Genomic DNA, 27,667 nt, shown 5'->3' with positions numbered 1-27,667 from the left:
CCGCAAAAAAAAAAAAAAGAAAAAAAAAGATCAAGGTAGGACCTGTGTGGAAGGGGAGAGGAAGCACCTCCAAAGGAGGGCCTCTGGAGTGTGGAGTTCCAGAGTTTGGAGCCGTGTGGCTGACAGGGTCTTGGTGATCTGGTCAGGTGTCAGGCCTGAGCCTCTGAGGTAGAAGAGCCGAGTTTAGGACATTGGTCCACCAGAGACCTCCCAGCCCCACATGATATCAAATGGCGAAAGCTCTCCCAGAGATCTCCATCTCAATATTAAGACCCAGCTCCACTCAATGAACAGCAAGCTACAGTGCTGGACACCCTATGCCAAACAACTAGCAAGACAGGAACACAACCCCGCTCATTAGCAGAGAGGCTGCTTAAAATCATAATAAGGTCACAGACACTGCAAAACACACAACCGGACACAGTCCTGTCCACCAGAAAGACAAGATTCAGCCTCATCCACCAGAACACAGGCACCAGTCCCCTCCACCAGGAAGCCTACACAACCCACTGAACCAAACTTACCCAATGAGAGCAGACACCCAAAACAACATGAACTAAGAACGTGCAGCCTGCGAAAAGGAGACCCCAAAAACAGTAAGTTACACAAAATGAGAAGAGAGAGAAATACGCAGATGCTCCAGATGAAGGATCAAGGTAAAAACCCACCAGAGTAAACAAATGAAGAGGAAATAGGCAGTCTACCTGAAAAAGAATTCAGAGTAATGATAGTAAAGATGATCCAAAATCTTGGAAATAGAGAAAATACAAGAAACGTTTAAAAAGGACCTAGAAGAACTAAAGAGCAAACAAACAATGATGAACAACACAATAAATGAAATTAAAAATTCTCTAGAGGGAATCAATAGCAGAATAACTGAGGCAGAAGAACAGATAAGTGACTTGGAAGATAAAATAGTGGAAATAACTACTGCAGAGCAGAATAAAGAAAAAAAAACTGCAAAGAATTGAGGACAATCTCAGAGACCTCTGGGACAACATTAAACATACCAACATTTGAATTATAGGGGTCCCAGAAGAAGAAGAGAAAAAAAAAGGGACTGAGAAAATATTTGAAGAGATTATAGTTGAAAACTTCCCTAATATGGGAAAGGAAATAATCAAGTCCAGGAATCGCAGAGAGTGCCATACAGGATAAAGCCAAGGAGAAACATGCCAAGACACATATTAATCAAACTATCAAAAATTAAATACAAAGAAAAAATATTAAAAGCAGCAAGGGAAAAGCAACAAATAACATACAAAGGAATCCCAATAAGGTTAACAGCTGATCTTTTAGCAGAAACTCTGCAAGCCAGAAGGCAGTGGCAGGACATATTTAAAGTGATGAAAGGGAAAAACCTACAACCAAGATTACTCTACCCAGCAAGGATCTCATTCAGATTCAATGGAGAAATTAAAACCTTTACAGACGGGCTAAAACTAAGAGAATTCAGCACCACCAAGCCAGCTTTACAACAAATGCTAAAGGAACTTCTCTAGGCAGGAAACACAAGAAAAGGAAAAGACCTACAATAACAAACCCAAAACAATTAAGAAAATGGGAATAGGAACATACATATCAATAATTACCTTAAATGTAAATGGATAAAATGCTCCAACCAAAAGACATAGACTGGCTGAATGGATACAAAAACAAGACCCATATATAGGCTGTCTACAAGAGATCCACTTCAGACCTAGGGACACATATAGACTGAAAGTGAGGGGATGGAAAAAGATATTCCATGCAATTGGAAATCAAAAGAAAGCTGAAGTAGTAATTCTCATATCAGACAAAACAGATTTTAAAATAAAGACTATTACAAGAGACAAAGAAGGACACTACATAATGATCAAGGGATCAATCCAAGAAGAAGATATAACAATTGTAAATATTTATGCACCCAACATAGGACCACCTCAATACATAAGGCAAAAGCTAACAGCCATATAAGGGGAAATCGACAGTAACACAATCATACTAGGGGACTTTAACATCCCACTTTCACCAATGGACAGATCATCCAAAATGAAAATAAATAAGGAAACACAGCTTTAAATGATACATTAAACAAGATGGACTTAATTGATACTTATAGGACATTCCATCCAAAAACAACAGAATACACTTTCTTCTAAGATATACAGATTGCCAACAAACAAATGAAAGGATGCTCAACGTCACTGATCATTACAGAACCGCAAATCAAAACTACAATGAGGTATCACCTCACACCAGCCAGAATGGCTATCATCAAAAAATCTACAAACAATAAATGCTGGAGAGAGTGTGGAGAAAATGCAACCCTCTTGCATTGTTGGTAGGAATGTAAATTGATACAGCCACTATGGAGAGCAGTATGGAGGTTCCTTAAAAAACTACAAATAGAACTACCATACGACCCAGCAATCCCACTACTGGGCATATACCCTGAGAAAACCATAGTTCAAAAAGAGTCATGTACCACAATGTTCACTGCAGCTCTATTTACAACTGCCAGGACATGGAAGCAACCTAAGTGTCCATCGACAGATGAATGGATAAAGAAGATGTGGCACATATATACAATGGAATATCACTCAGCCATAAAAAGAAAGGAAATTGAGTTATTTGTAGTGAGGTGGGTGGACTCAGACTCTGTCATACAGAGTGGTAACTCAGAAAGAGAAAAACAAATATCGTATGCCAATACATACACATGGAATCTAAAAAAAAAAAAAAAAAAGGTTCTGAAGAACCTAGAGGCGGGACAGGAATAAAGGCGCAGATGTAGAGCATGGACTTGAGGACATGGGGAGGGGGAAGGGTAAGCTGGGATGAAGTGAGAGAGTGGCATGGACATATATACACTACCAAACGTAAAATCGATACCTAGTGGGAAGCAGCTGCATAGCACAGGGAGATCAACTCGGTGCTTTGTGACCACCTAGAGGGAGACACCAGAGCGAGGGGATATGGGGATATATGTATATGTATAGGTGATTCACTTTGTTATACAGCAGAAACCAACACACCATTGTAAAGCAATTACACTCTAATAAAGATGTGAAAAAAAAAGATGTTAAAAACAATTTAAAAAAAGAAAGAAAGCTGGGGAGTGTGTTGAATAAGAGACATATGAGACAAAAACAAAAACAAAAGCAAACAAACAAACAAAAAAGATCAAGGTATGTATACCTGAAACTAACACAACATTGTAAATCAATTACACTTCAAGTTTTAAAAAACATCAAGTTAAACCTATGCTGAGTTGAAAACTCTTCTCTGAAACCCTAAGCTGTGTTGTTTAATGAGAACTAAAAACTTTTAGTGATGCCTGCAGCAAGAAACCAATTTGATAGTGGCTATGTAAAACCAAAGACTCTTAAATTCAGGACATTTTACACTTGTGAATTCAGTCTGATTTGCCTTTCAAAAAAATCCAAAGAAACTGTCCTCACTTGACAGCTTCTCTGAATTTAAAGTAATTGCTCCACTAACTCACATCATACCACATATCAAAACCATGGACAAATATTAGAGAATAGCTTCATAAATGAAGAGCTCAATAATGGTAAAAGATCTACATTGGAGAATAAAGACCTGGAAAACTGAACATAATTGTGTAAATTAATATATGAAATGAATAATTTACTTTCAAAACTGCTCTGTCTCAGAAGATGAGATTCGTATGAAACCTATTAAAATAGGGAATAAAAAGGAAACAAAACAACATAAGAAGGGTAGGGAGAAGAAATGACTTATGAAGAATATCCTTTTTACCTGCTTCAATTTTTTCTTCTTTTCTTTACTGGAGAGTTTGGCATCTGTGATGACTTCCTCCAACAATGCTGCCAGAGGTTCCTGAGAGCCGTATACTCTTTGGTATTCAAATTCCTCTGGGCTAATTTGACGGCAAAATGATGGAGCAGACAAAGTGATATCCATATCAGCTCCTGGGTATTTTATCTGGGGCAAAGGGATTATTAGTGAAAGCGCATTTTCAAATAAGTTTCAAAAATTAATTCAGATCGTAGATCTCCTAGTAGGAATGATATGACATTCAATTTGGGAAAAACTATAATGAAAAGTAAAAAGTGTTTCCATAACTTCAAAAAAAAATTCACGTAAAGCCACAGTGTCGCATATGATTTTTTGCCTTTTTAAACCCCAAAGCCAATTTCATAAACAAAAAACCTTGTGCTCTATTCTAATAAGATCTGAAATTTACACACAAACTGAACATATTGACTAGAATGATTCCAAACACACACGATGAACTATGTAGGTTCTTCCCACATCTGGAGAGTCTGTTCCTCCCTCCCTTGGGCCCTGACAAATGTACAAGTTTAGCTCAGCTGCTGTGTAGAGGGAAGTACTGCACCCACCTCCAAACATGTTCATAGCATGAAACTAGTGAAAACAAATGTGCAGACACTACAGGGCAAAAGGCAGAAGGGTGAAATAAGAGGGAAAAAGGTACCAAGATCTATAAATAAAAGCACCCATTAAAAATACTTAATTTCATCCAAATCAAAACTACAATGAGATATCACCTCACACAAGTCAGAATGGCCATCATCGGGCTTCCCTGGTGGTGCAGTGGTTGAGAGTCCGCCTGCTAACACAGGGGACACGGGTTCGTGCCCCGGTCTGGGAGGATCCCACATGCCGCGGAGCGGCTGGGCCCGTGAGCCATGGCCGCTGAGCCTGCGCATCCGGAGGCTGTGCTCCGCAACGGGAGAGGCCACAACAGTGAGAGGCCCGCGTACCACCAAAAAAAAAAAAAAAAAAAAGAATGGCCATCATCAAAAAAATCCACAAACAATAAATGCTGGAGAGGGTGTGGAAAGAAGGGAACCCTCCTACACTCTTGGTGGGAATGTAAATTAGTATAGCCACCTTCACAGCATGAAGGTTCCTCAAAAAACTAAAAATAGAGCTACCACATGACCACATAATCCCACTCCTGGGCATATATCCGGAGAAAAACATGGTCCGACAGGATACATGAACCCCAATGTTCATTGCAGTACTGTTTACAATAGGCAAGACATGGAAGCAACCTAAATGTCCGTCGACAGAGGAATGGATAAAGAAGATATGGTACATATATAGAATGAAATATTACTCAGCCATTAAAAAGAATGAAATAATGCCATTTGCAGCAACACGGATGGACCTAGAGATTGTTATACTGAGTGAAGTAAGTCAGACAGAGAAAGAAATATCATATGATATGGCTTATATGTGCAATCTAAAAAGAAATGAACTTATTTACAAAACAGAAACAGACTCACAGACTTGGAGAATGAACTTATGGTTACCAAGGGGCAAGTGTGGGGGGAAGGGATAGTTAGGGAGTTTGGGATTGACGTATACACAAAGCCATATTTAAAATGGAGAACAAACAAGGACACACTGTACAGCACAGGGAACTCTGGTCAATGTTATGTGCAGCCTGGATGGGAGGGGAGTTTGGGGGAGAATGGATACATGCATATGTATGGCTGAGTCACTTTGCTGTGCACCTGAAACTGTCACAACATTGTTAATCACTATATTCCAATATAAATTAAAAAGTTAACAAAAATTTTCAGGGTCCAGGAGGTTCATCTTCTCAAAAATATAGCACCTACTGTTCTTCTGCAGTGGATAAAATTACTACCATTATATTCATGTCTTTGGTTTAAGATTTCTTTTTTTCCCAGAAGCCACAGTTAAAACTAAATGTGTTAAAAGAATACAGAAGAGGAACCAATATGGCGGAGTAGAAGGACGTGCTCTCACTCCCTCTTGTGAGGACACCAGAATCACAACTAGCTGCTCGACAATCAATGACAGGAAGACACTGGAACTCACCAAAAAAGATACTCCATATCCAAAACAAAGGAGAAGCCACAATGAGACAGTAGGAGGGGCGCAATCACAATAAAATCAAATCCCATAACTGGTGGGTGGGTGACTCACAGACAGGAGAACACTTATACCACAGAAGTCCACCCACTGGAGTGAAGGCTCTGAGCCCCACATCAGGCTTCCCAACCTGGGGGTCTGGCAACGGGAGGAGGAATTGCTAGAGAATCAGACCTTGAAGCCTAATGGGATTTGACTGCAAGACTTCGACAGGACTGGGAGAAACAGAGACTCCACTCTTGGAGGCCACACACAAAGTACTGTGAGCATAGCAACCCAGGGGAAGGAGCAGTGACCCCAGGGGAGACTGAACCAGACCTACCTGCTAGTGTTGGAGGGTCTCCTGCAGAGGCGGGGGTGGCTGTGGCTCACCGTGGGGACAAGGAAACTGGCAGCAGAAGTTCTGGGATGTGCTCCTTGGCGTGAGCCCTCCCAGAGTCTGCCATTAGCCCCAACAAAGAGCCAGGGAAGGCTCCAGTGTTGGGTTGCCTCAGGCCAAAAAACCCAAAGGGAGGTAACCCAGCACCACCCATCAGCAGTCAAGCAGATTAAAGTTTTACTGAGCTCTGCCCACCAGAGCAACAGTCAGCTCTACCCACCACCAGTCCCTCCCATCAGGAAACTTGCACAAGCCTCTTAGACAGCCTCATCCACCAGAGGGCAGAGAGCAGAAGCAAGAACTACAATCCTGCAGACTGGAACAAAAACCACGTTCACAGAAAGACAAGATGAAAAGGCAGAAGGCTATGTACCAGATGAAGGAACAAGATAAAACCCCAGAAAAACAACTCAATGAAGTGGAGATAGGCAAGCTTCCAGAAAAAGAATTCAGAATAATGATACTGAAGATGATCCAGGACCTCAGAAAAACAATGGAGGCAAAGATCGAGAAGATGCAAGAAATGTTTAAAAAAGACCTAGAAGAATTAAAGAAGAAACAGAGATGAACAATACAATAACTGAAATAAAAACTACACTAGAAGGAATCAATAGCAGAATAACTGAGGCAGAAGAATGGATAAGTGACCTGGAAGACAGAATGGTGGAATTCACGGCCACAGAAAAGACTAGAGAAAAGAGAATGAAAATAAATGAAGACAGCCTAAGAGACCTCTGGGACAACATTAAACGCAACAACATTCTCACTATAGGGGTCCCAGAAGGAGAAGAGAGAGAGAAAGAACCAGAGAAAATATTTGAAGAGATTACAGTCAAAAACTTCCCTAGCATGGGAAAGGAAAGAGCCACCCAAGTCCAGGAAGCGCAGAGAGTCCCATACAGGATAAACCCAAGGAGAAACACAGCAAGACACATAGTAATCAAATCGGCAAAAATTAAAGACAAAGAAAAATTTTTGAAAGCAGCAAGGGAAAAATGACAAATAACATACAAGGGAACTCCCATAAGGTTAACAGCTGATTTCTCAGCAGAAACCCTGCAAGGCAGAAGGGAGTGGCATGACATATTTAAAGTGATGAAAGTGAAGAACCTACAACCAAGATTACTCTACCCAGAAAGGATCTCATTCAGATTCGATGGAGAAATCAAAAAATTTACAGACAAGCAAAAGCTAAGAGAATTCAGCACCACCAAAATAGCTCTACAACAAATGTGAGAGGAACTTCTCTAAGTGGGAAACACAAGAGAAGAAAAGGACCTACAAAAACAAACCCAAAACAATTAAGAAAATGGTAAGAGGAACATATGTATCGATAATTTCCTTAAACTTGAATGGATTAAATGCTCCAACCAAAAGACACAGGCTTGCTGAATGGATACAAAAACAAGACCCATATATATGCTGTCTACAGGAGACCCACTTCAGACCTAGGGACACATAAAGACTGAAAGTGAGGGGTGGAAAAAGATATTCCATGCAAATGGAAATCAAAAGAAACCTGGGGTAGCAATACTCATATCAGATAAAATAGACTTTAAGATAAAGAATGTTATAAGAGACAAGGACGGACACTACATAATGATCAAGGGATCAATCCAAGAAGAAGACATAACAATTATAAATAAATATGCACCCAACATAGGAGCACCTCAATACATAAGGCAACTGCTAACAGCTCTAAAAGAGGAAATTGACTGTAACACAATAATAGTGGGGGACTTTAACACCTCATTTACACCAATGGACAGATCATGCAAAATGAAAATAAATAAGGAAACTGAAGCTTTAAATGACACAACAGACCAGATAGATTTAATTGATATTTATAGGACATTCCATCCAAAAACAGCAGATTACACTTTCTTCTCAAATGCGCACGGAACACTCTCCAGGATCACATCTTGGGTCACAAATCAAGCCTCAGTAAATTTAAGAAAATTGAAATCATATCAAGCATCTTTTGTGACCACAACACTATGAGATTAGAAATGAATTACAGGGGAAAAAACGTAAAAAACACAAACACATGGAGGCTAAACAATAGGTTACTAAATAACCAAGAGATCACTGAAGAAATCAAAAAATACCTACAGACAAATGACAATGAAGACACAACGATCCAAAACGTATGGGATGCAGCAAAAGCAGTTCTAAGAGGGAAGTTTATAGCTATACAAGCCTACGTCAAGAAAGAAGAAAAATCTCAAATAAACAATCTAACCTTACACCTAAAGGAACTAGAGAAGAAGAACAAACAAACCCCAAAGCTAGGAGAAGGAAAGAAATCATAAAGACAGAGCAGAAATAAATGAAATAGAAACAAAGAAAACAATAGCAAAGATCAATAAAACTAAAAGCTGGTTCTTTGAGAAGATAAACAAAATTGATAATCCATTAGCCAGACTCATCAAGAAAAAGAGGGAGAGGACTCAAATCAATAAAATTAGAAATGAAAAAGGAGAAGTTACAAGAGACACCGCAGAAATACAAAGCATCCTAAGAGACTACGACAAGCAACTCTATGCCAATAAAATGGACAACCTGGAAGAAATGGACAAATTCTTACAAAGGTATAACCTTGCAAGACTGAACCAGGAAGAAAGGGAAAATATGAACAGACCAATCACAAGTAATGAAATTGAAACTGTGATTTAAAATCTTCCAACAGGGCTTCCCTGGTGGCGCAGTGGTTGAGAGTCCACCTGCCAATGCAGGGGACAGGGGTTCGTGCCCCGGTTCGGGAAGATCCCATATGCCGTGGAGCGGCTGGGCCCGTGAGCCATGGCCACTGAGCCTGCGCATCCAGAGGCTGTGCTCCGCAACGGGAGAGGCCACAATGGTGAGAGGCCCGCGTACCGCAAAAAAAAAAAAAAAAAAAAAAATCTTCCAACAAACAAAAGTCCGGGACCACATGGCTTCACAGGTGAATTCTATCAAACATTTAGAGAAGAGATAACACCCATCCTTCTCAAACTCTTCCAGAAAATTGCAGAGGAAGGAACACTCCCAAACTCATTCTATGAGGCCACCATCACCCTGATACCAAAAACAGACAAAGATACTACAAAAAAAGAAAATTACAGACCAATATCACTCATGAATATAGATGCAAAAATCCTCAACAAAATACTAGTAAACAGAATCCAACAACACGTTAAAAGGATCATACACCATGATCAAGTGGGATTTATCCCAGGGATGCAAGGATTCTTCAATATATGCACATCAATCAATGTGACACACCATATTAACAAACTGAAGAATAAAAACCATATGATCATCTCAATAGATGCAGAAAAAGCTTTTGACAAAATTCAACACCCATTTATGACAAAAACTCCCCAGGAAGTGGGCATAGAGGGAACCTACCTCAACAAAATAAAGGCAATATACAACAAACCCACAGCAAACATCATTCTCAATGGTGAAAAACGGAAAGCATTTCCTCTAAGATCAGGAACAAGACAAGGATGTCCACTCTCACCACTATTATTCAACATACTTTTGGAAGTCCTAGCCATGGCAATCAGAGAAGAAAAAGAAATAAAAGGAATACAAATTGGAAAAGAAGTAAAACTGTCACTGTTTGCAGATGACATGATACTCTACATACAGAATCCTAAAGATGCCACCAGAAAACTACAGGAGCTAGTCAATGAATTGGGTAAAGTTGCAGGATAAAAAATTAATGCACAGAAATCTCTTGCATTCCTATACACTAATGATGTAAAATCTGAAAGAGAAATTAAGAAAACACTCCCATTTACCCCTGCAACAAAAAGAATAAAATACCTAGGAAGAAACCTACCTACGGAGACAAAAGACCTGTATGCAGAAAACTATAAGAAACTGATGAAAGAAATTAAAGATGATACAAATAGATGGAGAGATATACCATGTTCTTGGATTGGAAGAATCAATATTGTGAAAATGACTATACTACACAAAGCAATCTACAGATTCAGTGCAATCCCTATCAAATTACCAATGGCATTTTTTAGGGAACTAGAACAAAAAATCTTAAAATTTGTATGGAGACACAAAACACCCCAAATAGCCAAAGCAGTCTTGAGGGAAAAAAACGGAGCTGGAGGAATCAGACTCCCTGACTTCAGACTATACTACAAAGCTACAGTAATCAAGACAATATGGTACTGGCATAAAAACAGAAACATAGATCAATGGAGCAAGATAGAAAGCCCAGAGGTAAACCCACGCACCTATGGTCAACTAATCTATGACAGAGGAGGCAAGGATATACAATGGAGAAAAGACAGTCTCTTCAGTAAGTGGTGCTGGGAAAACTGGACAGCTACATGTAAAAGAATGAAATTAGAACACTCTCTAACACCATACACAAAAATAAACTCAAAATGGATTCGAGTCCGAAATGTAAGACCGGACACTATAAAACTCTTAGAGGAAAACATAGGCAGAATACTCTTTTTTTTTTTTTTTTACACGTTACACGGGCCTCTCAGTGTTGTGGCTTCTCCCGTTGCGGAGCATAGGCTCTGGACATGCAGGCTCAGCGGCCATGGCTCATGGGCCCAGCCGCTCCGCGGCATGTGGGATCTTCCTGGACCAGGGCACGAACCCATGTCCCCTGCATCGGCAGGCAGACTCTCAACCACTGTGCCACTAGGGAAGCCCCAGAACACTCTTTGACATAAATCACAGCAAGGTCTTTTTTGATCCACCTCCTAGAGTAATGGAAATAAAAAGAAAAATAAACAAATGGGACCTAATGAAACTTCAAAGCTTTTGCAGAGCAAAGGAAACCATAAACAAGACAAAAAGACAACCCTCAGAATGGGAGAAAATATTTGCAAATGAATCAATGGACAAAGGATTAATCTCCAAAATATAGAAACAGCTCATGTAGCTCAATATTAAAAAGACATCCAAAAATGGGCAGAAGACCTAAATAGACATCTCTCCAAAGAAGACATACAGATGGCCAAGAAGCACATGAAAAGCTGCTCAACATCACTAATTATTAGAAAAATGCAAATCAAAACTACAATGAGGTATCACCTCACAACAGTTAGAATGGGCATCACCAGAAAATCTACAAACAACAAATTCTGGAGAGGGTTTGGAGAAAAGGGAATCCTCTTGCACTGTTGGTGGGAATGTAAATTGATAGAGCCACTATGGAGAACAGTATGCAGGTTCCTTAAAAAACTAAAAATAGAATTACCATATGATCTAGCAATCCCACTTCTGGGCATATACCCAGAGAAAACCATAATTGAAAAAGACACATGCACCTCAATGTTCACTGCAGCACTATTTACAATAGCCAGGTCATGGAAGCAACCTAAATGCCCATCGACAGATAAATGGATAAAGAAGTTGTGGTACATATACACAATGGAATATTACTCAGCCATGAAAAGGAACGAAATGGGGTCATTTGTTGAGACGTGGATGGATCTAGAGACTGTCATACAGAGTGAAGTAAGTCAGAAAGAGAAAAACAAATATCATATATTAACACATGTATGTGGAACCTAGAAAAATGTTACAGATGAACCGGTTTGCAGGGCAGAAGTTGAGACACAGATGTAGAGAACAAACGTATGGACACCAAGGGGGGAAAGCGGCTGGGGTTGGGGGTGGGGGTGTGATGAATTGGGAGACTGGGATTGACATGTATACACTGATGTGTATAAAATGGATGACTAATAAGAACCCGCTATATAAAAAAATAAATTAAATAAAATTAAAAAAAAAATTTTTTTAATAAATAAATAAATGTGTTGCCAGGAAGGGTTATTCCATGAAGAACATTCCATGCCTCAGCATCAGTTTACCAGGTCATTTAGGGACAACCCAAGAGAAACAGACCAGAACCATAAGGAAAGGAGGACACACACAACACTTAATTTGTATTTGAACCAAGAATTCTGGAAAAAGTAGAAAAGGGCCAGAATAAAAGGGTGAGGCCCAGGTAAAATGTGACAGCCGAAGCCTAGGACATGAGAAAAACACAAGATATCTATGAGTAAAGGGTACAAGAGGAAGAAGAGGGTTACAGACAAGGTCAACAGAAGTTTGGTGTCAAAAACAACGCTGACTTCACTGTTTATCTATCCCAGGGTCAGCCCTGAAACTGCTCCAAAACAATTCACCAGAACAGTCCAAGTAACACTTCGTTTTCAGAAAGGCACCACCCTAAATGTGTTATGATGGAGGGGCTGAGTACCCTGTGCGAGAGAAGAGAGATGTATAGGCTTTGAGCACTAAAACAAACAATTGTTTGGCAATTCTAATGAGTGTGTACTTCTAAGAGAGAAAATGTAACTGGACAATTGGGTAGTTACTGATTTTATTCAGGGCCATCACAGCCCCCCTTCACAGGTCATGCTACTCTGCGGTTAAGTTAATCATCACTCAGCCTTCTGATCTTCAGCTGACAGTGAAGGGCTCACAGGGTTACGTTCCTGCAATACAAGCCTGTGCCATGTGAATACACAAGCCCAGCAAGGATTCAGAGCAACGGAGTCACTGCTCTCACTTTTCCTTACAGAAATTCAGTGAAAGTATTTCTTTTCATTTTTATGGGTTTTTTTTAAGTTTGGCTCATAAAATATCAAGGGGAGGTGGGAGATTAAAACAACAGTAATATTACACTTTTCACCCATTTAAATGGCAAAGGTATGTATGTTAATAATAATAGCCAAAGTAGGCAAGGGTGTAAAGAAATGAACACTTTCTTATACCAACAATGGGAATGTAACTTGGAACAATCACTCTAAATGGAAATTTGACAATATGCAATCAATGTTTAACACACATTCATGGTCTTTGACTGTGAAATGCCACTCCTAGGAATTTATTATTAGAAAGTAATCACAGATCGACCAAAAGAAAATCCAACTATAAAAATATTTACTGTTATAATGCTTGTAAAATGGAAAAAAATGGAAACAATATAAATATCAACCAAAGAATGTCATTTAAATAAATTATGGTATATTCATATTATGGAATATTATGTTACCAATCATAATGATATTGTGGAATATATAACAATAATGTTGATAATAATAACAGCAGCAGTACCAAATGAGATACTTACTATGTGATAAACATTATTCTAAGCACTTTACATGTCTTAAGCCATTCAATCCCCAAAATAGCCTTAGGAGGTAGCTATTAACTATCGTTATCCCATTTTACTGATGAAAAAAAGAGATGTTGGGGCAGATGCTAAAGCAGAGAGTCGTTATACAACATGCCAAGGTCATATGGCTAATAAAGGGCACATCAGAAATTCAAACACCATTTAGTCTGTGCTCCTGGCCATTCTGGGTCAATCAAGAATATTTAATGGGGGCTTCCCTGGTGGCGCAGTGTTTGAGGGTCCGCCTGCCGATGCAGGGGACACAGGTTCGTGCCCCGGTCTGGGAGGATCCCACATGCCGCGGAGCAGCTGGGCCCGTGAGTTATGGCCGCTGAGCCTGCGTGTCCGGAGCCTGTGTTCCGCAGCGGGAGAGGCCACGGCAGTGAGAGGCCCATGTACCGCAAAAAAAAAAACCAAAAAAAAAAAAAAGAAAGAATATTTAATGATGTGGAAACTTCTTCTTGTTGTAGTGTTAAGAGAAAGTAAGTTATAAAAGAGGAACAAAGGAAGGAGGGAAAGAAGGAAGGAAGGGAGGGAGAGGGGGAAATAGAAAAGACTCTAACACTGAACACTTAGAGTTACTCTGATATTTTTTAGTGTGTGTTTTCTCTATTTTCCAAATTCCTTCAATAGGAAAATTTTTTATTTTAATTTTTAAACTGCACACTGAAAACAGATGGTTATTTACTTTAATGATACTTTGGGAGGTAGCAGCTCACTGGTCCTTAATTGTGGAGCCTCAAAAAAATGCTTAAGGGGAAAGAGGGCCAGTCATTCAGAAGGAGACAAGCAGACCTGCCTGCCTTTACCCAACGTTTCTGCTCCTGCAGGCTGACATACAAACCCCTCTGGGGGGCCCACGTGATAGTAATACATTACATTTCTTTTGCATCATTTTAATATAATGACTGCAATGACAAAAACAATAAATACCTTTCAAAAAGTATCTGCCATATGACAGACATTTGTGCCATGCGTTTTACAATGTAGTGTCGACTCTTTACAACAACTTCATCGAGTAGGTATTGACCATTTTAACACTTGCAGAAACTAAAATCCAGAGGGCTTAAGGGACTTGCCCAAAGCCACATAACCAGGCAAGTGGGGAGCCAGGAGTTTGGCCCAGGTCCTTATGGCTCTGAAGCCGGGTTCTTCTACCATACCGTGCTTTGCAGTGAGGTAGTATGGCATAGTAGTTAAGAGCACTGATTCTGGAAAACGATTTTATCAGTTTGAATCCTAGCTCTGTGACCTTGGACAAATTACTTATGCTCTCTGTGCCTCAGCTTTCTCATTCAAAAAATAGTACCTAGGTGGCTGGGCTATTATGAATCAAGACTTTACTGCACATAAATCACTTCCATCAGGAAGTATATGTAGCTTCTGAACAAACCCATTTTAGGAATTTGCAACCAAAAGTATGCAGCATTGATCAACACAACAAAACCTAGTGGGCATTCCACAAATTTTCAAAGATAATAACAAACACGTGCAGTGCCTACTATGTGCCACGCCCGGTTGTAAGCACTTTGTACAAATTAACTCACTCAATCTTCAAAACAAAAAATGCCAAGAAGCCTAGCAAACTTACATAACTTCCTACTGGCAATTTTATAGTACTGGTAATATCCCTTCCTTTACCTGGACTCTTCGTAGATGGGCCACACGTTCCTCTATGGAGGTCTGCAAGGCCAAAGGGACTTTCAGAATGTCTTGGTAATTGTCCATCAGAAACGTCACCAGCCTAGCAGCTAATAAGTCATCCAAGTCCACTTCATCTTTGGAACACAAGATGCAATGGGAAAACGTCTGAACCATCTAAAAAAAAAAAAATAGGAGGGAGGGAGGGTGAATTTTTAAATAAACACAGATGAGGTTTTTTCCCTATTCTGAACTAAGTGCCATCTAATTTGCAAAAAGCAACTGTGCCTAGTCAGTGAGAAATGGCCCACAGCACAGGGTGCACATCTCACCTGGCACCTGGCCACACATGGTCATCTCAGATGGGCTGATCTTCTCATCAACCAGCATGAACAGAATGTGCGTCACATCTCACAGAGACTTAGCAGAGATGCTTGTCTGAGCAGTTTTTAAAGGCACCCCCTTTTACAGATGGTTTTAAATATATATATTTAAACAAATTCTGAAAATTATTATCACCATCACAACTTGGATCATGTAGCACTTTTAAGTTAAAAGTACTTTATAGCCATTTAGTCTAATAATATCCTAATTTCATTATTGTCTTATTTCGTTGTTTAAAAAAAAAATTGCTAGCACAATCTTTGTGCCTCAAGGATTAGTTTTTCCTAGTTAATTGTTATTTTCTTCAGGATTTTGTATGTACATTTGACAGTCACCTTTGAACAAAACCATCAGAAGTGCATTAGGTGATGAAATACAAAAAATATCATAGCAGTTATTTCCATAGAATTCATTTTAACTAATCCATTCTTAATGCAATCCTTTGGATGGACTTTTTTTTCCTTTTCCTACTAATTTTATTGTTGACAATCTTTTTTTTTTTTTTTTTTTTGCGGTATGCGGGCCTCTCACTGTTGTGGCCTCTCCCGTTGCGGAGCACAGGCTCCAGACACGCAGGCTCAGCGGCCATGGCTCACAGGCCCAGCCGCTCCGCGGCATGTGGGATCTTCCCGGACCAGGGCACGAACCCGCACCCCCTCCATCGGCAGGCGGACTCTCAACCACTGTGCAACCAGGGAAGCCCATGTTGACAATCTTATTTCAAAATCTATAAGCATGTAAATGAAACAAGTCAGGCACAGAAAGACAAATACTATATGATATCACTTATATATGGAAACTAAAAAATATAAGAAACTAGTGAATATAACAAAAAAGAAACAGACTCACAGATACAGTGAACAAACAAGTGGTTACCAGTGGGGAGAGTGAAGAGGGGAGGCGCAATATGTGGAATCTAAAAAAATGGTACAAATGAACCTATTTACAAAACAGAAATTGAGTCACAGATGTAGAAAACAAACTTATAGTTACCAAAAGGGAAAGGAGCAGAGGGATAAATTGGGAGATTGGGATTGACATATACACACTACTATATATAAAATAGATAGCTAATAAGAACCTACTGTATAGCACCTACTGTATCTATTCAACACTCTGTAATGACCTATATGGAAATAGAACCTAAAAAAGAGTAGATATATGTACATGCATAACTGACTCACTTTTCTGTACAGCAGAAACTAACACAACATTGTAAATCAACTATACTCCAATTTAAAAAAAAGAATTACAAATTATTATGTATAAAAGAAGCTACAAGGATATATTATACAGCGCAAGAAATATAGCCAATATTTTATAACAACTATAAATGGAACATAACATTTAAAAATTGTAAATCACTATATTATATGCCTGCAACTTATATAATATTGTACATCAACTACAATTTTAAAAAACCTATATGCATAACATCATGTAATTCTGTTTAATAAGACTTCATTTCATCAACATACTGAAGATGATACTTTATCTTCACTCACATATATGTACAGAGGGAGAGACACACACAGAGACTTTATCTGGAGACTAGGGACCCCAGGGGATCTGTGAGCGCCTTGAAATTGTATAGAAAAGTTTACACATGCATTCTTCTGGGGAACAGGTGCAAAGTTTTCTTCAGCTTTACAAAAAGGTCCATTAGCCCACCTACCCATCCACTCACCCCCCCAAAAAAGGTCAAGAATCACTCTACTGGGTGCTGATTTGTCCTCTGATCTTATGCCACACCTCTAAAAGTCAAACAGTGGACCCTCAGGCATACACAATGGTTCACCAACATATGGAAAGGATGTACATCCCAATGAAACATCAATTTTGCTCTAAGATATTTTTTGAGGAAAATTAATAAATTTTGCTAGTAAATAATTCTAAACCTAGACCCTATTTTAAAACACATGCTGACATGACAAAGTAGAATTCAAAATTAGCCTATGTTTTTAAGCAAAACTGAGAATATATTAAGAAATATCCTCACTCATGGACCCTTAGATCATACCCTGAAAAATACACTCTTTCCTTCCAAGTTGTCTGGTCTAACTCTATAGTTTACTTCTTCCCTCTTTAATCCATGATATATGCTGCATCTTCTCCCACTGGTTATAGTAACAAAGGCTTTGCGACCCTTTTTGTCCTGGGGGAGAGAATGCTGTTTCTTGACAGGCCAGTAATCCTTTCTGTCCACGCTTCCCTCTCTTTGTGTTGACAGCAGGCAGGATGCAGCAGCTATCTCTACACTCAGGGTCGACCCCTACTCACTCTTTACTTTTCATTATGTTCTTTAAGTCACTAAGACCAAAAGCACAATACCAGTCTGGGTGGATTCCAAGCCATGGCTCTTTAAGCGAGCCTGCCTTGTACCTTCTTCTGGTTGCCAAGCTAGTAAACTTTACTCAAGTGAATTTTAACCCCAAAACTCCAGTCCTCATAGATGTTAGAAATCAACCTACCAGTGTTCGGGTGCCAAAGCCATCACACAGTGGTGGCATCTCCTTATTTAAGCAGATCCTTGCCATCATCCTCATCAACAGTTGTAACTTTCTTCTATTTTCAGGAGGCAGGAGGAGGCAGCAAATTTGAAATGCTTCAATGGCCATTTTCTCTTTCTGTAACAAACCTGATTTAGAAAAAAAAAAAAGGTTTTAATCCTTTAAAAACCTATAGCCTACCTGACTCTATTATGTTCACATTTTTACAAGACATGTATTACTAAAATTATATAAAGCATGTTTGCATGTGCAATTATACTGGGCTAACTGACATAGATCCACTGTCACAAATCTGCAGAGAAAACACGAACCACCAACCAGCGTTGGCAAATATATAAAACAAATACAGCCATTTCCCCCTCCCACACCCTTGACAGATAAAACTAAATTTTCATAGCATCCTTTCCCTCTGAACCAAGAGCAGTCAGGTTAAGCCTAACTTAACTCTCAACACTCTGTAAGAGGTCCAAGACAGCATGAGCAAGAACATGAATGTGCCATCACTGCCCTGGAGTTTCCCCTTTTGTACTATTTCCTCATGAGGAGCACGGTCACCAACCTGCATGACTCTCACAGACTAAATAATAGGACTAATACTGTTAGAGTCGTTCTGGTGCCTAATGGCTCTGCTTCTTTCTAAATAACACCTTCCTCCCACTTAAGCTATTTTTTCTAGCTAAGTGTGATGATTCAATTGTGTTACATGTCATCCTTCCTCACCCAATATGATTTTGCTAAAAATTAGGATATTCTAATATTCTGCTCTCTTCAACCATATTTGTCTCTGGACAAACACACCTCCAAGCCTTCTGAAGAGATGAAGCTGCTTGCACCGATTTATTGGTTCATATCCAACTTTTTCAAGTTCCAACTAGTCTCTGCTTGGAGACAAAACCATCTTTTATATTCAGTAAATATTTACTGGCCATGTACGATATGCCAGGAACAATGCTAGGTCTCAGAAATATAAAAATATGCCAGGTCCCTTCCTTTAAAGAGCTTATGCACTGCGAGAAGGAGAGGCCCATAAAAAAGTAAGTAGCAAAATGTGAGAGGTGCTGCAAGAGACATGTGCAACAGGCATATTAGGGAACCTGTAAGTCACTCAATAAGACTATAGCATAGGCTGTGAGTGCACAATAGAAATGAAGTGAAAAAGGTTAGCAGAGATGAGATTTTAGAAGGCCTTGAATGCCAGACTAAGGACTTTGGGTTTGAAGAAAAAAAAGGAAAGGAGCTGGGGAATGATGAGAAAATACTCCTAGAGTTTTGGGGAAAGTTACTCGCTAAGGAGGACATTTGAGCAGAAATCTGAAGAAAATGAGAGTAAGCCTGGCAAATATCACAGAGACAAATTTTCAAGGTAAAGGAAATAGCAATTACAAAGATTGTGACAAGGGAGTATGTCTGGAATGTTTGAGGAACAGCAATGAGGGCAGTGTGAAGAGACAGGGGTATGCAAGGAATATTCAAGTCAGAAATGAGGTTAGAGAGGAAGCCAAGAGCCAGATCATGTAGAACCTTGTAGACTATCATTAAGGACTCTGGGTTTCACTGTAAGTGACCCAAGAAGCCATTGAAGGATTCTGGGCAGGAGAGCCATTTGATTTGAATTATTTTTACTCTGGCAGCTGTATAGAGAATAGACTGTAAAGGGGTAACAGGGAGGGAGGAAGGAAGATTCAAGGCATGATTACAGTCTGCATGAGGTTGGAACTGGTAGCAGTTGGATCTGGTAAAGACCAATTAAATTCTAGATCTATTTCTCCACGAAGTCTTTTACTTTCGTCACAAAGACTTCTATCACATTAGGCCACAAATCCCTTCTTTTACCAAATTATAAACACCTGTGGAGAGTCAAATTTCACCTTAAATTTATATGTTTCATATATATATATATATATATATATATATATATATATATATATACACACACACACACACACACACACACACACACAGTTTTACAAATAAGACTTCAAGATAATTGAAATCATAATGCATTTCTTTTGGCAAGCCCTATTTCCTAGTATATGGTACAAAGCATAAAAGTAAACATTCAAGGGTGGGGGGAGGGACAGAATGGTAGAGTAGAAAGACCCTGAACTCACCTTCTCCCATGGGCACTCCAAAGTTGCAACTACTTACAGAGCTATGAAAATGACCTGAAGACTAGCAGAAAAGATTTTCCACAACTAAAGGTATAAAGAAAGAGTCACAATGAAACAGGTAGGAGGAGCAGAGATTCAATATTAAAGGACCCACATAAATGAATGGGCAACCCACAAATGGTAGGAATATCACAACTGCAGAGGTCCACCCCAGAAAGTGAGGGGTCAGATCCTACATGGGGCTCCCCAGCTTGGGGTTCCTGCACCAGAAGGACAAGCACCCAGGGCATTTGACTTTGAAACCAAGTGGGGCTTACATTCAGGAGGGCTGGAGGAAACAGAGACTCCACTCTTAAAGGGCATGTGCAAAATCTCATGTACTCTGAGTTCCAGCACAGAAGCAGTAGTTTGAAAGGAGGCTGGGTCAAACTGACTTGCTCATCTTGGAGAGTCTCCCAGAGAGGGAGGAGGAGACTGGGATTCTTCCTGGGGGTGGAGACACTGGCAGCAGCCATTTTGGGGAGCTCATTCTACCATGATGAACCAGTGCTGGCAAGCACCATTTTGGAATCCTCCCTCTAATCTATTAGTGCCAGGGGGCCTGCCCCACCCACCAGTGGGTCCACAGCAGCCATGGACCACCAGATCACAGAGCCAGCCATGTGTGAAGCCTACCCCGCCCTCCATCAAGCCCACATCCACCACACAACTCAGGGCCTTGCAGTCAATTGGGCTGGGGGTGAAGGGGAGCAGCCCCACTTCCCAGTGCACCCACAGTGGGTGGCCTCACCACAACAAAAGGGCAAACACAGCCTACATAGGGAGCACCCGCAGGGCATATAGCTCTGGTGACCAGAAGGGGGTGATGTGCCGCTGGGTCCCACAATACATCTCCTATATAAAGCTACTTCTCCAAGATCAGGAAATGTAACCAACCTACTAAATACATAGACATAAAAAACAGAGAATTACACAAAATGAGGATAAGAAGCAATATATTCCAAAAGAAGAAACAATACAAAACCTCAGGGAAAAAACTTAAAGTGGAGATAAGCAATCTACCCAATAAAGAGTTCTGGGTAATGACAATGAAGATACTCACTGAACTCAGGAGAGGAATGGACGAACACAGTGAGAATTTCAACAAAGAGTTAGAAAACATGAAGAACCAAACAAAGGGGAAGAATACAATAACTGAAATACACTAGAAGGAATCAATAGTAGACTAGATATAGTAGACCCAGAGGAACAAATCAGCAATCTGGAAGACAGAGTAGTGGAAATTCACCCAGCTGAACAAAAAAAAAAAAACAGAAAAATAACTTTTTAAAATGAGGATAGTTTAAGAGACCTCTGGAACAGCATTAAGTATACTAACATTTGAATTATAGGGGTCCCAGAAGGAGAACAGAGAGAGAAGGGGGAAGAGAACTTATTTGAAGAAATCACAGCTTTGAATCACATATTTGAAGAAAATATCCCTAACCTGGCAAAGGAAAAAGACATCCAGGCCCAGGAAGTAGAGAGAGTCCCAAACAAGATTAACCCCAAAAGGTCCACAACAAGATACATTATAATTAAAATGGCAAAAATTAAATGTAAAGAGAGAATCCTAAAAGCAGCAAGAGAAAATCAACCAGTTAGGTACAAGGGAAGTCCCATAAAACCACAAGCTGATTTTTCAGCAGAAACTTTGTGGGCCGGAAGGGAGTGGAACAATATACCCAAAGAGATGAAAGGAAAAATACTTACAACCAAGAATACTCTACCCAACAATGTTATCATTCAGAGTTGAAGGAGAAATAAAGAGTTTTACAGATAAGCAAAAGCTAGAAAGACTTCAGCACCACCAAACTGGCCTTACAAAAAATGTTAAGGGACTTCTCAAAGCAAAAAAGAAAAGGCCACAACTAGAAATGTAAAAATTATGAAAGGAAAAATCTCACTGGTAAAGGCAAACATACAGTAAAGGTAGTGTATCAACCAGTTATAAAGCTAATAGGAAGTTTAAAAGGCAAAAGTAGTAAAATTCACCTATATCCACAATAAGTAGTCAAAGGATACACAAAACAAAAAGAGGAAGAAATCAAAAAATACCTGGAGGCAAATGAGAGTGGAAATACAATGATCCAAAATTGATGGGATGAAGCAAAAGCAGTTCTGAGAGGGAAGTGACACAAGCTTACTTCAGGAAACAAGAAAATCTCAAACAACCTAAACTTACACCTAAAGGAACTAGAAAAAGAAGAACAAACAAAACCCAAAGTTAGTAGAAGGAAAGAAATAAATATCAGAGAAGAAACAAATGAAAAAAGGACTAAAAACAAAAAACAAACCGAAAAATAAAAACCACCAATTACACTAAAGGCTGGTTCTTTGAAAAGATAAATAAAATTGATAAGTTAAATTCATCAAGAAAAAAGAGAGAGGGCCCAAATCAATAAAATCAGAAATGAAAGAGAAGTTAAACAGATACCACAGAAATATAAGGATCATAAGAGATTACCACAAACAAAAATTATATGCCAAAAAATTGGACAACCTAAAAGAAATGGATAACTTCCTAGAAATGTACAGTCTCCCAAGACTAAATCCAAAAGAAACAGAAAACTTGAACAGACCAATTACCAATAAAGAAATTGAATCAGTAATCAAAAAACCCCAAACAAACAAAAGTCCAGGACCAGGAAACTGTTAGAACTAATAAACAAATTCAGTAAAGTTGCAGGATACAAAATCAATATACAAAAATCTGTTGCATTACTATACACTAATAATGAACTATCAGAAAAAGAAATTAAGAAAATCCCATTTACAATTGCATCAGAAAGAATGAAATACCTAGGAATAAATCTAATGAAGGAGATAAAAAACTTGTACTCTGAAAACAATGAGACATTAATGAAAGAATTCAAAGATGACAAAAACAACTGGACAGGTGTGCAGTGCTCATGCATTCGTGCTCATTGTTAAAATGGCCATACTACCCAAGGCAACCTACAAATTCAATGTAATCCCTAGCAAAACACCACTGGCATTTTCTACAGAACAAGAATAAATAATTCTAAATAATTTTTATGGAAACACAAAAGACCCTGAATAGCCAAAACAATCTTGAGAAGGAAAAACAATGCTGAAGGTAGCATACTCCCTGATTTAAAACTATACTACAAAGCTTCTGTCATCAAAACAGTATGGTACTGGTACAAAAACAGACACACAGATCAACGGAACAGAATAGACAGCCCAGAAGTGAACCACACTAATATGAGCAATTAATCTCCAATAAAGGAGGCAAGAATATACAATAAGGATAAGACAGCCACTCCAATAATTGGTGCTGGGAAAACTGGAAAACTACATGCAAAAGAATCAAACTGGAGTACTCTCTCACACTATGCACAAAAATAAATTCAAAATGGATTAAAGACTTAAATGTAAGACCTGAAAACGTAAAACTTCTAGAAGAAAACAGGCAGCGTGCTCTTTGACACTGGTCTTATAATATTTTTTAGATATGTATCCAAAAAAACAAAAGCAAAAATAAACAAATGGGACAACATCAAACTAAAAAGCTTTTTGCATGGTGAAGGAAACTATGAACAAAAGGAAAAGGCCAATTACTGAATGGGAAAAGATATTTACAAACAATGTATCCAATAAGGGGTTAATACCCCCCCCAAAACAAAACAGAACTCATACAATTCAACATCAGAAAACCAAACAACCTGATTAAAAAGGGGACATAGGATCTGAACAGACATTTTTCCAAAGAAAACATTCAAATGGCCTACAGGCACATGGAAAGATGTTCAACATCACTCATCATCAGGGAAATGCAAATCAAAACCACAGTGAGACACCACCTCAGACCTGTCAGAATGGCTGTTATCAAAAAGACAACAAGTAAGGGTTGGTAAAGATGTGGAGAAAAGGGAACTCTTGTGCACTGTTAATGGGAATGCAAGTTGGTGCAGCCATTATGGAAAACATTATAGAGATTCTTCAAAAATTAAAAAATATAACTACCATATGATCTAGCAATTCCACTCTTGGGTATATATCTGAAGAAAACAAAAACAGTAATTATAAAAGATACATGCACCCCTATTTCATTCCAGCATTATTTACAATGCCAAGATATGGAATCAACCAAAGTGACCACCAATAGATGAATGGATAAAGAAGGTGTGTGTGTGTGTGTGTGTGTATGTATGTATATATCACACACACACAATGGAATATTACTCAGCCATTAAAAAGAATGAAATCTTGCCACTGCAACAACATGGATGGACCTAGAGGGTATTATGCTAAGTAAAATAAGTCAAAGAAAGACAAATACTGTATGATTTCACTTACATGTGCAATCTAAAAAACCAAATAAATGAACAAACAAAACAAAAACAGAGCTAGAGATACGTAGAACGAACAGGTGGTTGCCAGAGGGGAGATGTGTGGGGAGAGAAAAGAAAAAGTGAGGAAGACTAAGAGGTACAAACTTCCAGTTGCAAAATAAATGCATCACAGGTATGAAATTACATATATATATATACATTTAGTACATTAGGGGAATATAGTCAATAACTATGTAATATCTTGTATGGTGACATACTGTAAAAAGACTCATCTTGGTGATCAGTTTAAAATGTACAGAAATCTCAAATCACTATGTTGTATAACAAGAATTAACGTTGTGTTGCAGGTCAATACATCGAAAACAAACAAATAGACAAACTCACAGAAAAAGAGACCAGATTTCTGGTTGCCAGAGGCAGGGTTGGGGGGATTGGATGAAGGCAATCAAAGGTACAAACATCCAGCTATAAGGTAAATAAGTACTAGGAATGTGATGTACAACAAAATAAATATAATCAACACTGCTGTATGTTATATATGAAAATTGTTAACAGAGTATATCCTAAGAGTTCTCATCACAACGAAAAAAAAACATTTTTTTCTATTTCTTTAATTCTGCATCTATAATGACATGATGGATGTTCACTAAACTTATTCTGGTAATCATTTCAGGATGTATGCAAGTCAAATCATTATGCTGTTTATGTTAAACTTACAAGGTGTTGTATGTCAATAATATCTCAATAAAACTGGAAGAAAAAATATTAAAAAAGAAAGCAAACAGAAACAAAAGAAAGAAAGAAAATCATCTGTTTAAAGAAAAAATAACAACAATATATAGTAGGGTTATAACACATTATTAAAAATATATGTAGCACTAAAAAGTATGATAACAATAGCACAAAGGGGAGCGGGAAAAAATGAAAGAATGTTGTTGTAAGGTAGTAACATTATAAATGAAATAGTACAATATTTAAAGGTAGGCAAAATTTTCTTGAGATACAAAAAGCATGAACCATAAAAGAAAATGATAAAATAGACTTCAAAACTGAAAACTTCTGCTTTTCGAAAGACATTGTTAAGAAAAGGGGGGAAAAGAACCACACTCCAGGAGAAAATATTTGCAATAAATATATCTAACAAAAGATTTACATGCAGAACATACCAATAACTATTTTTTTAATAACCATTTTTATTGAAGAATTAATTTACAATGTTGTGTTACTTTCAGTTGTACAACAAAGTGGTTCAGTTAAATATATATTTACTATATCATATAGATTTATTTGTATGTGCACATATATATATATATAATTCTCTTTCAGATTCTTTTCCATTATAGGTTATTATAAGATATTGAATATAGTTCCCTGTGCTCTACAGAAGGTTTTTGTTGTTTATCTATTTTATATATAGTAGTGTGTATATGTTAATCCCAAACTCCTAATTTATCTCCCCTCCCCCATTCCCTTTGGAAACCATAAGTTTGTTTTTCATATCTGTGAGTCTATTTCTGTTTTTGAACATACCAATAACTCAGTAATAAGAGAACAAACAAACCAATTAAAAAAATGACAGAAATTAAGATTTCAATAGACTTTACAAAAGAAGATATATGAATAGCCACTGAGCAAATAAATAGATGCCCAATGTTAGTAGTCATGAGAAAAATGCAAATTAAAACCAAAAATATATACCACTATGCGCCCACTAGACTGACTAAAATTTAGAAGACTAACAATGTGACGTGTTGACAAGAAGGAAAAGCTACTGGAATTCTCATGCATCACTGATGGGAATGTAAAAATATAATTATTTTGGAAAATAGATGGTCACTTTCATATAAAAGTTCACATACATTTACCACATGATCCAGCAATTCCATTTCTAGATACTTACCCAAAAGAAGAAAGACATATTCACACAAAGTCTTGTACACGAATATTCAAAACAGGTGTATTCATAATAGCTCAAGACGAAAAAGCTTTGCATCCCAACAGATGAATGGATAAATAAATTGTGGCATATCCATATAACAGAATACTCAGCAATAAAATGTAACAAACTACTGGTACATGCGACAGCATGAACAAAAATCTCAAAAACATTACAGAGCAAAAGAAGCCAGATAAGAAGTACACACTGTATGTATTCCACTCGTATGAAACTCTTAAAAAGAAAACCTAATCTATATGGATAAAAAGCTTCTATTCCTGGTTGTCTGGTGCCAGTGTTGGGGTGAGGACTAAAAGAGAGCACAAGGGAACCTTTAAGGGGAATGGAAATGGCCTATATTTTAATTGCAATGGTAATTACACTAGTATAAATTGACCAAAACTGTACTTAGAATGGGTGCATTTTAATTTTGTTAATTATACCTCAATAAAGTTAATTTAAAAATAAATGATTTAAGGAGACTCCCCAGGTAGTCCAGTGGTAAAGAATCTGCCTTCCAATGCAGGGGTCACGGGTTCTATCCCTGGTCAGGGAACTAAGATCCCACATGCTGTGGGGCAACTAAGCCTGCACGCCACAACTACTGAGCTCACGTGCCTCAACTAGAGAGCCTGCGTGCCACAAACTACAGAGCCCACACGCCCTGGAGCCCCTGTGCCGCAACTAGAGAGAAGCCCATGAAGCCCGCGCACCACAATGAAGACCCGACACAGCCAAAAAAAAAAGAGAAAATTTTAAAAATAAAAAAATAAACAATTTAAGAAAATGATTTAAGAAACCTAAGCATGACAAAAGTAAAACTCAAAAATCTTAGTACAGAATCTCTTTGTGATTTAAAGATACAAAAAGATTTCTTGAGACACACAAAGTAATTTGACCAAAGTAAAGCACAGAAGTTTTTTACCTTGTGATTACAGTCAAAAGACGAGCCACAGGCTATGAAATGATATTTGCCAGACTTAAGGATTAGTATCCAGAATGTATTTTTATAAAGACAAAAAAGAAAAACCAAAACAAAAAAAAATGGGTAAAGGATAGAAAAAGTATTTTACCCAAGAAGAAACCCACATGACCAATAAACATCAATAAGATTCATTTTCATACCCATCAGATCAGAAAAATTAAAAAGCCTGATGAAACCAAATATTGGTAAGGAAACAGGCAAATAGGAATATATCACTAAATGGTGTATAAATTGCTAGAACGACTCTGGAAAGCAATTTGCTAGAACCAGTAGAGATCTGAATACCAAACAACTTAGCAATTCTGCTTCTAG

The 27,667-nt window shown here is 38.3% G+C and overlaps 1 protein-coding gene across 3 annotated transcripts in view; it reads right to left on the bottom strand.

Annotated features, from left to right (window-relative positions):
- Positions 1-27,667, bottom strand: part of DEPDC1B (DEP domain containing 1B) — a gene marked incomplete at its 5' end in the record, with an annotated part of 112,042 nt that overhangs the window by 1,233 nt on the left and 83,142 nt on the right. For 2 of the 3 annotated variants that reach the window (XM_079703949.1, XM_079703951.1), the window contains 3 exons: positions 3,766-3,951; positions 15,072-15,248; positions 17,927-18,093. In XM_079703949.1, coding sequence (XP_079560075.1) covers positions 3,766-3,951; positions 15,072-15,248; positions 17,927-18,093 — 530 coding nt within the window. The remainder of the gene's footprint in view (positions 1-3,765; positions 3,952-15,071; positions 15,249-17,926; positions 18,094-27,667) is intronic. The other variant, XM_079703950.1, reaches the window with a different exon arrangement.

The sequence above is a fragment of the Hyperoodon ampullatus genome, assembly GCF_949752795.1.
Source record: "Hyperoodon ampullatus genome assembly, chromosome: 4".
Taxonomy (NCBI): domain Eukaryota; kingdom Metazoa; phylum Chordata; class Mammalia; order Artiodactyla; family Ziphiidae; genus Hyperoodon; species Hyperoodon ampullatus.
Note: the sequence above shows the minus strand (reverse complement) of the source record. Positions and strands in the feature narration are given on the sequence as shown.